At 38.6% G+C, this 12,696-nt stretch overlaps 1 protein-coding gene across 1 annotated transcript; it reads right to left on the bottom strand.

Moving 5' to 3' along the window:
- Positions 1-11,446, bottom strand: LACTB2 (lactamase beta 2). The gene is made up of 7 exons (XM_070942224.1): positions 11,253-11,446; positions 8,406-8,569; positions 6,220-6,343; positions 4,321-4,499; positions 2,569-2,717; positions 1,286-1,367; positions 1-364 (listed from the first exon to the last, which is right to left on the bottom strand). The coding sequence occupies exons 1-7, from the start codon at positions 11,372-11,374 to the stop codon at positions 321-323; spliced, it is 864 nt and encodes a 287-aa protein (XP_070798325.1). The 5' UTR covers positions 11,375-11,446; the 3' UTR covers positions 1-320.
- Between the last annotated feature and the right edge of the window lie 1,250 nt (positions 11,447-12,696).

The following is a 12,696-nucleotide window of genomic DNA, read 5'->3' as shown; positions in this document are numbered from 1 at the left end:
GGATTCACATACTTTTTCTTGCAACTGTAAATTTAATTAATAATAACATTCCTTGAACCAAAGTTCTTTAAAAAAGTATTCAAGTATCCAAAGGAAATTTTGAATATTTTGCTTTGAAATACGGTGAATAATCCACTTGTTCCACCCTGAATTATTCTTCCAATCACTCTCTGACAAGTTATTACTTAATCAGATTAATAACAAAATACAGATCCATTTCTGTATGTGATTTATATGCAATTTTGACATAAAAATGTTAGTGCTTTTAGTTCAGAAAATAGAAGAGCACATTTTCTTATGGCATACAGCATATGCCATACTTATAAAACACTTTTCCACTTTAGGTTAGAAGAATTTTCATATACTGTAACAGAAAGAAGGATCATATAAGTAACCTAATCAGTAAAACTTCTTTAATGCCCTAAGCGATAATATCTAAAATATTTATCTTAAAACATCTAAATGCATATATATATTAACTACATTTTAAATACCCTGTTTTCCCGAAAATAAGACATCCCCTTATAATAAGCTCAATCGGGTCTTTGAACGCATGCGCTAAAATAAGCCTTCCCCTGAAAATAAGCCCTCCCCGAAAATATTTAAAGGCAGAGCTGGAAATCAGGTAAGACGGCAAGAGGAGCCCCATCTTGTTCTACATGCCCCAAAATAATAAGACCTCCCCGAAAATAAGGCCAAGCACTTATTTCGCGGTTCAAACAAATATAAGACAGGGTCTTATTTTCGGGGAAACACGGTAGATACTTTTAAAATCATGAAATCCATGTAATTAATCTTCATATTTTGTGATGATGATATGCTGAGAAGCATTTTGTCAGATACTTTTAGTCATTCTTTTAATCACCTTTATAATATTTTTAGCACAAGTTATTTTTTTCACCAAATAAAAATGAATAAAGGGTATAGGTTAAGAACCTTAACAACCACAATTGGGGCTGACAAATTCAATTGCTAACTGACACAGTTGTTAAGTGAGACATCATGTGAATGTAACTTGCTGCCTCCTCCATTGATTCTGCTTGTTGATAGCCGGCTATGAAGTGTGCAAATTAAATAAACAAGCAAAATTAAATGATGGGTCATGTGATCATGGGATACTGTGAGGTTTGTAAACGCACATTGATTGTGGACTGCCCAAATTCTGACCATGTGACTGCAGGGAAGCTGTGATGATCATAAGCGTGAGGCCTTGTAATTTTATCTTTCTTTCATCATTCAGAATCCAACAATGTAACTGTTATATATAAACAATTAAGTTACTTACCAACTTTCCCTTCTTTTTTTAGCTTCCCCAAGTGATGTTGGAGATTAATTTCTGCAGCTTTATGCAAATGGACAGGTGTGTCCTGGAATAAAGCATTCAAACAATGCATATTAATGGAACTTCATTTTTTAAAAAGTAAAACAACAACGAGAACTCCTCAAATTTGTATGGATTAAAACACTTTTCAGGGTTTTGAGGCAATGGTAGAAATTATCCCATCAATTCCTATTTTAATGGGGGGGTGGGGGGTGGAGAGAAGGGGAATTGTTTAGCCTTATCTTATAATGTATAATGTATTTCTCTGAATAACTTTACTTTTTCCAGGTCATCATGAATTTTTATTAGACGTTTATCCTCAACTTCAGAGTGCAGAGGAAAATTCATAAAATTTGTTTCACAGATTTCTGAGTGATAATTATTCTTCTAATACAATCTTACAATTAAACCAAGAAAACAACCTCAATCAAAAAGGAACAAAGTTGATAGAGATAATATACCTAGATAGAAACAAAGAGAAAAGAAAAGAAAAGAAAAGAAAAGGGGGCTTCATCACAATTCCAAAGTCCTGGGCAATGAGCCAGGTCTTCAAGGCTCTTTGGAACACCAGTAAAATGGGAAGGAAGCATTCATATATCGTCAGGGGAACCTCATTCCAGAGGGCAAGTGTTGCTACAGAGAAGGCGTTTCTCTTTATTTTGAGTGATTCTTTGCAAAAAAGGTAATAGGGATATAGGGAAGTCGTTGATTCAGGGACAGAACATTCCGTAGAACTTAGGAACATTCCATGCCCTCCCCTGTTCCCCTCCCCATTGGCCATGGTAAACTTCCTCCTAGACCACAGTGAAATTGATTAATTTGATAGTGTCTGGGATAATTTCTTCAAGCTGGAAGCAATTTGAAACATTCAGGACATAGTGTTTTTGTTATTCTACTTTAGTTGACATTATTAAAAAAAGAAAGGAAACTGGTGTTTTTGGAAAAAACTCATTAGCGAATTTTACAAAAAAATGTGTCTGATTTTACAAAAAAATGTGTCTGATTTTGGAAGAGCTATTTAAAGTCTGAAAAAAGCATAATACTCTTAATATTTTTATATTACTACTATGTACTTTCCAGCGTACAACCTGGTGCAATATATATTATGGTTTCTGAAAGCAAGTACACATACATGGTGTTCTTTAGATAAATGCTGTTCTTGCTATGAATCATTAATTTCTTTTATATTGCATTGCTTTCTGCATAACTGAAATCTATTTCTAACCCAAACCAGATGCCATCTGTACCTTGTAAACAATTTTCACAAGTTCCTCTACTGTGAGAGATTTCCCAGCATTCTCATCCAGGATGTGTAGGATTTGCTCCTCACGTGCATTTCTATGTAAAATATATTCTTGAATTTTAGCTCTTGCTTCTTTTATTACTGGCCCATGTCCTATAAAGACAACAACAGATGTTTCTTTAAGAAAAAATTATGGGAGAACTTACTAATTAATAGTGCGTACAGGATACTTTTTAAGAAGAGACAATTTGTTCATATTGCAGAGTTAACACAGGACAGCCCAACAGCTTCTAATTTTGTAATGTGTCACTTTATTTGTTGCAGCACATTTCCTCTGGCGTGGGACCAGTGGTGGGTTGCTCCCAGTTCGGGTGAGCTGGTAGTAATGATGTGATGTCAGCGAACCGGTTCTCTATGACTGAGCTAGGCCCTCCCGCTGGCCCCCACGTTATATCTAACTTTGTCGTTTTTTAGCCCAGCTGATAGGTGCGGCAGAGTGGATTGCTGTGCCTCAGCTGGGCAGAAATCTAATGCGCTTGCACATAATATGCAAGTTTGGCGATCGCTCGCAAAGCACATGTGCGAAGAGAACCGGTGGTAACACCGGTTGGAACCCACCACTACCTGGGACCCCTAGAGATCCAGATGTCCCATCCCCCTGACATTCAGGAAGCTATTAAATGCTTTCTTCAATTTATGCCTTGATATTATAGTCACAGCATAGTTCCAGGCTTTGAAGGAAGGTGAAGGATGAGACCTGTTAGATGGGATTCCCCCCCTCCCCCATGATTCTATGTAATCTTTGGGCTACTCAAGAGACTTCTATCTTTTTCAAAAATGCTTTTAATTGTAAGCCACCCAGAGTTGTTGGGAATCCGGTGGCCTATATATTATGTAAACAAAGAAACAAGAATTGTGATAAAAATGCTGGATGGGATGAAAAAAGTACAAGTTCAAGTCTTTGATGAATATGAAGCTAATTCAGTTATCCTACGGCTTTGGTTCCATCTGCATTTCATAATAATAGGTATGGGGATAGAATGGAGAACTTCTACTCCTTCTGGACCATCTTGCATTCCCAGAGAAAAATACAGGATAAATAAAAACAGTAAATGGATGTATTGTAAAATGAGTTCAATTCGTTACATCCCTAAACATCATTTTAAAGCAGGTTGAAGCTGACAAGACTTCCGGTTTAATTATTATTGTGATATTCTATTTCCATAATTTCTTTCATAGGTTAGTTTGGAGATGCTGAATTCTGAATACTTATGGGAATTGGGGAGGTGGGGGAAAAGACAGAGAGAATGAGTGTAAAAAACAGACATTTTAGCAGCCAAAGGACTTTTTACAAGTCAAGTAAATAGAGGATACATTTCATTTACTAGGAAGGAAACAGAAAATTATATTACAGTCTAAAGCACAAGGAAACTTAAATAGTGTTTTATTTAAATAAAAAACATCTGAACTCTCCTCCCACAGTAACCACTTTCTATGAAGCTCCAGATGTAGATTTACAAGGTGAGAGACTTTGAAAGCTGGAACATTTTAGCATAGCCTCTTATAGAGAGAGAAAAAATACAAAATGTCTTGAAAACAGGAGTCAATAAGAGACCCATTCCTATTTCTACAGTATCTGTGATTACAGAACATTGAGATAAAAAATCTCTAGGCAGCAATGCAGCATTTGAGACACTTACAATAATTATACCTGTGGCAAAGAGCTAATACAATTAATATCAAATGTATAACTTACCTGGGTATATTAAATCAGCTTTCATTCCCAGAAGTTTTTCCAATGACTTCATGTAGTCATAAAGGTCTTCAAACACAGTTGTTCCTTCTCCTAAAATACAATCACCAGAAAATATTGCATTTTCTTCTAGCAAATGTAAAGCCATATGGTCATCCGTATGCCCTGGAGTATATAATACACTGCAAAGTGACAGAAAAGAAAAATGTGATTGTAATATTCAAGTCATAAATTGAAGAAAGTTCTTACAGTAGCAAATGAAGATACATTTAAAAAACTCAGATCCAAAATTTAAATGAATGATCTTTATACTGCATGGAAGCAGAACTATGAGCACATTTTTCTCATATTGTAGAAGTATTTTTAAAGTAAGGACAAGCTTTAACTACCTATAGCTTAGTGATGGCTAACATTTTTGCTATCACATTCCAAAAGCGGGGGGAGTGTGGAGGAGGTCACACACGTGTGCCCACATCCATAATTTTATGCACCCACCCATGCTCCCCCTGCTTTTGGCACGTGATGACACGGTGGGTCTGGTAGGCCCATTTTTCGCTCTCTCCAGGCTCCAGAGCCTTTCTAGGAACCTGGGGAGAGCAAAAACGGCCTTCCCACCCCCTCAGAGGCCGGAAACAGTGTGTTTCCTGACTTCTGATGGGCCCAGAAGGTCTGAAAATCAATTGGCTGGTGCACACATACGTGCCAGAGCTGAGCTCGTGTGCCCACCAATATGGCTCCACGTGCCACCTGTGGCACCCGTGCCATACGTTCGCCATCACGGCTATAGCTTAAGATAAATTTCCTAAAGAAACCAAAGGCCTCACAAGGGCAGATAAAGTCATTCCAAAAAAATCATGAATAATTTTATGCAAACTGCCATCCACCAAAAGCACAGAAACCTGTGTAGCCCTATCATGTATACAAGTGGTCCTTGACTTACAGCAGTTCATTTAGGGATTGTTCGAAGTTACAACAGCCCTGAAAAAAGTGACTTATGACCACTTTTCACACTTCCAAACATTGCAGCCTCCCCCGTGGTCATGTGACTAAAATTCAGACGCTTGGCAGCGGACTCATATTTATAACAGTTGCGTTGTCCTTGGGTCATGTGACCAGTTTTTGCTATCTTCTGACAAGTAAAGTCAATGGGGAAGCCAGATTCACTTAACAGTCCTGTTACTAACTTAACAACTGCAGTGACTCATTTGTGGTCCTACGTAACGGACTAATTGTACTGAGAAAAAAGCATCACTTAAAGATATTGGAGCCTGAGCACACACACAAAGGGAAACCCAATTTACTTAGGGTTTTGAAGAAATTTGTTTTGAACATTGTGCAGAAAATATTATCAGAAACCAGTAACTCTTGGAAGAATAGTCACATATTACAGAGATAAATATGTGTATTGTATGCATTAAAGGTAAAGGTTTCCCCTGTACAATCATTTCCCACCTCTATGGGACAGTGCTCATCTCCGTTTCCTAAAAGGGAGCCACCATTGTCTGAAGACACTTCTGTGGTCATGTGGCCAGTATGAGTATATGCCAAGGCTCACAGAATGCTGCTACCTTCCCACTGAAGTGGTATCTATTTATCTACTTGCATTGCATGTTTTCAAATTGCTGGATGGGCAGAAGCTGGGCAGTTAAAGGAGCTCACCCATTCGTGTGGTGCTCGGGTCTCAAACGTGGCCTCTGAGCTGTCAGTTTTCCAGCTAACACGCTCAGCCTTTTTAACTGCTGAGCCATCGCACCCCCTATTCATTAAAGGCTAGCCAAAACATATAATCTATTTTAACAAATCTCACAAGCCTTTTTAGTTCTGAAATGATAAAAATCTGCAAATGAACTGAACAAAAACATGAAAAACTTGCAAGCATCAATATGAAATGTTAACATTTACCTGAGAGTAGCTCCCTCTGTATTTAAAACATCTCCATCTCTTAAATACACATACTTCTGCTTTCCTTTTATTACTTCTTCTTGATGTGGGTTACGTGGAAGCTTACTTATGCAATATTCATAACCTAATTTAAAAATTAAACAATGTGTATCATACCAGAATTTAGTTGGAAATTCATACACCCCTTTCTTAAAAAGATAGTATTTGTAGATGGAATCAGGACTGAGACATGTGGGACTTATGACTGCTCTTAAACAGACTTAAACAGCTTAAAATAGCTCCAAATTATTTCAAAGTTTGGAAACTGGTAATGCATTTAAAAGGTTGCTTCATGATATCAGTGTTTTATTTTTAATGATTTTTTTCTAATAAAATGGATTTATGTTGTTATACAAGTGCAGATTAATCAAGGCAGAACATATGTTCTATGCTATGCATGCTGACTATTATTCAAATAATTGTGACAACAGCCTCACTACAGTCTAGCAAGTCCCTTTGTATGTTAACGGTTTATTTGTTTTGCAATAGCAACTTCTACAACCTTAACCTTAAGTTCTAATGAAACAACTGTCAAAATACATATTAGCAAACATGAATGCAAATATTAAAACAATCAGTGTTCTTTATTTTGCAAAAAGCTCCATTTCCTGCTCTCATGAAGAGATTTGAAAAGACCCATTTCTGCAGGATTTTGGAGTAGCTTAACAACGTCAATACAATTGGAAAGAACACTTGTTTTGGTGTTTGGGAGATCATTCAGCTCATCCTAGTAATAATGTAATTTAGGTTGGTGCTTACTTTTAAAGAAAAATAGATCATACACATACTTTGAGATAAAAGCCCTTCTATTTAAAAAAAAAATGTTTGACTTTCTATATTAAAAAAAAAACAGTGAAAGTTTTAACTAATATTTTAACTAATTTTTGTGTACTTAAATCCACAAAACTGATGCAAATGGGTAATGAGATATAAGCTAATATAATTATCATCCTCTTCCCAAATCAGCAAGAGAAAGAAGATGGCATCTTATATTTTTATGAATAAATATAAAGAATTGATTTTGCAAGCCAGGCTTATTTAAGATAAATTCCTTAGTTTAACAGAATGGCAAATGTTATATTTTTATAATACAGGTAGTCTCAATTTATGACCAAAATTGAGACCACAATTTATGTTGTAAGCAAGGTGGTTGTTAAGTGAGTTGTACCTGTTTATATGTCTTTTTTTGCTACGGTTGTTAAGCAAATCACTATAGTTGTTAATTGAATCATGCAGTTGTTAAGCAAATCCAGCTTCCCTCTTTGACTTTGTCAGAAGTCATCTGGAGAAGTCAAAAGTGGCAAACACATGATTGCGGGATGCTGCAACCATCATAAATGCATGCCAGTTGCCAAGCACCTTAATATTGATCAATTGATCATAGTGATGCTGTGATAGTACAAGGACTGGTTGCAAGTCACCTTTTCAGCGCTGTTTTAACTTTGAGCAGTTATTAAACAAATGGTTCTAAGTCGAGGATTACCTGTACCTGATTTTTGTTAGCTTTAATTTTGGCTAAGCAAATTTACAACTGGTTAATTATTCCCTCCTATAATAAACATTTAAGTCCAATGTTTCTGACATTCTTCCTTCTTTGCCTGTCTACTATATAACCTTTTCTATATAACTCTAACCTGCTTTGTATACAAGACGACACTATAGAGCACTGCACACCAAGACAACTAGATACAATAACAGTTTTTTCCTGAACGCCATCACTCCGCTAAACAAATAATTCCCTCAACACTATCAAACTATTCATATTAGGCTGCATTACTATTGCTATTGGTCTTCTCATCATTCCTGTTGCCCATCTCCTCCCACTTGTGACTGCATGATTGTAATTTTGTTGCTTGTATCCTTGCGATTTATATTGATATTGACTGTTTCCTAGTATGATTTGATTGCTTATTGTACCATATAACTGTCACTGTTATGCCTTTTGATTCTTGACGAGTGTATCTTGTCTTTTTATGTACCCTGGGAGCATATGCATCAAAGACAAATTCCTTGTGTGTCCAATCACACTTGGCCAATAAAGGATTGGATTGGATTGGATTGGATTGAATTGAATTGAATTGAATTCTGTTCTGTTCTGTTCTGTTCTATTCAGTATACAAATTTTAAAAATTACAGAAAATACTTACTGGCTGGAATCTTTTCACAAATATCGGATATGCCTCCTGTGTGATCATGGTGCCAATGAGTTACTACAATTTCCTGGATGGAAACGTTGAATTCATGGAGTGTTTGTTTCAAACAGCTTATATATTCAGGGATGGATGGCTCTCCGGTATCTATTAGGATCCTTCTATAATAAAAACAGATTAGGCCAAGAAAGGTTGGCAGTTGGTAAGTTAGTAACACAGTTGTTAAATGAATCCGGCTTCCTCATTGACTTTGCCTGTCAGAAGATCGCAAAAGGTATCACGTGACTCTGGGCACTGCAATCACCATGAATATGAATCAGTTGCCAAGCATCTGTTCTGACCCGGCCTTCGCAGAAGCAAGAAACTGACTCCCAGCAAAGAAAAACCCCTCTTTTATTTACACATTGGGAATTAACTGCATTCACCAACAGAAAGTCCAGGCAAGAGTCCTGCAAGAAGTTACATGAAGCAATAGTCCTTATCAGCTTGTTATGATAAATGTAAGGTTGTGAGCTCCCAGCCGGGAGGCTGCAAATTAAGTCAGTTCAAACAGAGAAATAGACAACCTTAGTTCTGGCAAGGCAGTCTTTGTCGCACGAAACACACAAGGAGCAAACTTTCCAGAAATGCAAACGGCTGCCTGCGACAATCAAACCTATCCCGTTTCCTCCCTCAGCCAGGGAGGGGCCAGTCAGCGTCCATGTTTGTTTTGCTTCCCAAGCCGGCTCATTGTCCTCCGTTGTTCACCTTTCCTATCTGCTCTGCGCATACGTGCATCTGGAACAGGCCCCAGCTGTTCCTCCTCCTCACTCATCTCTGACTCCAAAGACAGCTGCCTCTCTGGCTGGGAAATGCTGGGCGGCCCTGGCTCTATCTCTGTGTCCGATGCTGAACATCCATCAGAGCCTTCCCAGGCTCCAGAACTGGCCCAAGTTCTTCCCCAACCTCCTCATTGTCTGAGTCTGCTGCCAGCTCTGCTGGTAGGTGGCGGGCCACAACAGCATCCAAATTTTGATCACATGGCCACAGGGATGCGGCAATGGTTGTAAGCGTGAAAAACAGTCACAAGTCTGTCAGGTAGTGATTTAAAAGCTGACCAGCTGCTGCAATAATGTAATGATGGGAATGAGTCAGCAAGATTTTTGGTTGTTATCCCTTTAAGAGCCTGTATAATAAGAGGAAGCCCCGTTATGGTGTCCGTCTCTGTCACTTCCTCCCTCTCTTGTGTTCTTCCCTGCCAATTGCTGATTGTTTGACCTCTGCCTATAGTACATGTATGTATACTATATATTCTCTTGTAGATAAAACCACTGTTTATTACAAACCTCTGTTTGCTGTTATTGCTCCTGGGTTGTCTCACATAATAAAGTTGTGCACACTCTGACAAGTCACCTTTTTCAGGGCTGACTTAAAAGGGTCACTAAAAATGGTTGAAAGTCAACCATTAATTTACCTGTAATTTAGGATGGAGCTTGCATGTTATTAATTATTCCTTCTCATTTTATTCCACTCCTCCAATGAATGTGAAATAGGCCCTGGAGGAGGAGTGGAGTGAAGTGCTGTGCTCCTATGCACTTCATAGCCTCTTCTCCCTATTTCTGAATGGTCACTTTGGATATTTCTAAACATGGCCTGTTCTCTACATCTGCAATCTGTGAACCATGCTATTTTCTGACACGGGATTAGCACTCTTTCAAAAGAGTCTGAGGTTCATATTCAGAAACAGCCCAACCGACTCCTCATAGATGTGCACCTCTAGTCAAGTTGCTTAGTTGAGCAACTTGACTAAAAGAATCTGCCTGTACTTGTCCAGTCAGTCCCCACTAAGCATTAAGGAGACTCATTGGTGTTGTTTCCCCTAAGGCAGTGCTTCTTTTTAAAAAAATAATAGTTATTAAACTTCAAAGTCAAACATTAAAACACCAAGTAACTTAAAAGGGAAAGGAAACAGCAAAACAAATTAAAAGTGATAAAAAGAATACAAACATGTTTATAACAAAGATGACCCCAACAACTGCAGCCCACAAATCTTAAAAGTTGTCAGGTTTGAGGCACTTTACTCTATGGCAGTGGTTCTCAACCTTCCTAATGCTGCGACCCTTTAATACAGTTCCTCCTGTTGTGGTGACCCCCAACCATAAAATTATTCCTAAAACCACTGAAAATATGTGTTTTCCGATGGTCTTAGGCGACCCCTGTGAAAGGGTCATTCGACCCCCAAAGGGGTCCCGACCCACAGGTTGAGAACCACTGCTCTATGGAAAGGGAAAAATAGTGTTTTTCCTTAACTTGTCCCACAAACAAGCACCACTTACAGGCTTTGTCATTGAAGCCGAATAGATGTTTACAAATTTAAGTGACCTTAAAGACTGGAGAACAGCACTTCAAATACAGCAATGGAAGAGTCCCAAGCCTGCACTTCTAGGGAAGTAAGACCCTGGAGTTAAATAGGAAGATTCTGAATAGAGAAGATCGCATTGCAACACTCCTAGGTTGCATTAATAGCTTTTACATTTTTTCATTTACTAGATTTGTGCGCCCTCCATCTGGTTCAAACTTTAATTACATGCATAGAATAATACGGTTAGCAATGTCTCCTCCGCCCCCAAATGTTTATGGATTTATACCTGTACAATAAAGAGGGATCGTATGAATTAATACTTAGAGCAGCCAGTGAAAAGCAGGAGGTCGAAATAGGAATTCCCGGGCAGCTCTCGAGTCTCGCTTTGCTAAACGGAACGGAAGATTCACGCTAAGGAAGCCGCGTTACCCACCGGAGCCCCGAGCCAACAGATCCGACCCGGCCGCCGCGTCTGTCCCTTGCCCGAGCTGCTTCCCACTTACCTGGGCCCGGTTCCCACCAAGTAGGTGTTGGTCCCCTGGAGCGTCATAGGCCCGGGGTTACAGCCCAGGACGCGGATCACCCGCGCCGACAGCTTCTCCACTTTGGGCAGCACCGACAACATCTTCGCAGCCACCCTCGCTCGCCGCCAGCCTGAAAAGACGGGCAGAGAGAGAGAGAGAGAAAGAGAGACATAGAGAGCGCGAGAGAGCAAAGAATCTAGAGATAGGAAAAAGTGTAGAGTGACAAATTTGGAGACTTCACTCGGCTTTCTTTTAACGCACCACTGAGTATAATTTTATCTCCTGCGCTCTCCTTTCCCCTTCCTTGGTTAGAATATTTGGGGGCACGAAGAAATCTAGAGTTTTTAAAGAGCGCGATTCTTCAACGGTCCAGATTCACACATTGCGCGGAACAATGCAAGATAACGGAAGATTGCTGCAAATGCAAAGAAAGCGTTAACTCGATACTTCCTTAAAAGCAAAGTGGGCAGAACTTGAACAGAAATCCGGAATCCCGAGGACGCGCCTCCCAGACCAGCTGGGGAGAGAAGGGGAAGGCTGAGAAGTTGATCCAGTGTGTAGAAGAGATAATAGAGAAGCGCTTTTAGCAATCATAGGATAAGTTTCTTTCTAAAATACGTATTTGTCAAAAATAATAATTTTCCTACATTGTCTATTCTATAATATTGTTGAATAAAAATTTTAATTGTAATCAGCTGGTCTTCTGGCTAAATAAATATATGTTCCCCATAAGGTACTATGCAAAAGTACTAAATCACTTTACAGTTTACATCTGTGTGGTTGGCCTGGTAAAATAGAAGTGGTTTGTTCCATTACCTTCTGTGCCATATGAAACATGCCTTCGCTATTGCTAGTAAAGTGATGTCCAGCATGATTTATTATTTATTATATATATAATTTTATTATAATTATATGAGAGAGAGAGAGAGAGAGAGAGAGAGAGAGAATGAGGCAACCTAGCACTTGACAGGGAGCTGGTAGCTAAAATTGGAACTACTAAATCTGAGGTGCAAAAGCTACATATTCCTCTTGAAGGCAAAGAATTAAACTAACTGAATTCCAAAACATCTGGATGGTGCTCCAATTTCCCATCTAGATGGAGATGGTTCATTTCCATATCTGATAGCCCTAAAAAAAGGGAGTTTGTGGAGAATTTCATAGAAGGAACTCCTTTGCCCTGGTTATTTCCATCCAGCTGGATATTTTGGGTACCGTTCAGATGTTTTATAAATCAGTTGTCATAAGATCCCATTTAAATCACCATAATCAATAAGGAATGCAAGTGTTGTGGGCTTCAACACTTCAACAAGTTCCAATTTCTTTACTGTTATTAATCTTTATTGCTTAGAATAGAGAAAATGGGAAAGTGTCTAATCTCTGTAACTATTAAGGAATTTCAATTCCCAGAAGATCCTTAACTGGC

This window comes from Pituophis catenifer, unplaced genomic scaffold (assembly GCF_029215685.1).
Source record: "Pituophis catenifer annectens isolate HBS135680 unplaced genomic scaffold, rPitCat1.0.hap2 SCAF_3, whole genome shotgun sequence".
NCBI lineage: Eukaryota > Metazoa > Chordata > Lepidosauria > Squamata > Colubridae > Pituophis > Pituophis catenifer.
Note: the sequence above shows the minus strand (reverse complement) of the source record. Positions and strands in the feature narration are given on the sequence as shown.

Excerpts from the sequence above, each read along its gene's own strand:
- LACTB2 (XM_070942224.1), bottom strand. The coding sequence starts at position 11,374 with ATGTTGTCGGTGCTGCCCAAAGTGGAGAAGCTGTCGGCGCGGGTGATC. Across the intron at positions 1,368-2,568 it reads TTGTGAAAATTGTTTACAAG|GACACACCTGTCCATTTGCA; the intron begins GTACAGATGGCA and ends GCTTTATTCCAG. Across the intron at positions 365-1,285 it reads AAAAAAAGAAGGGAAAGTTG|TATATGAAAATTCTTCTAAC; the intron begins GTAAGTAACTTA and ends TTTCTGTTACAG.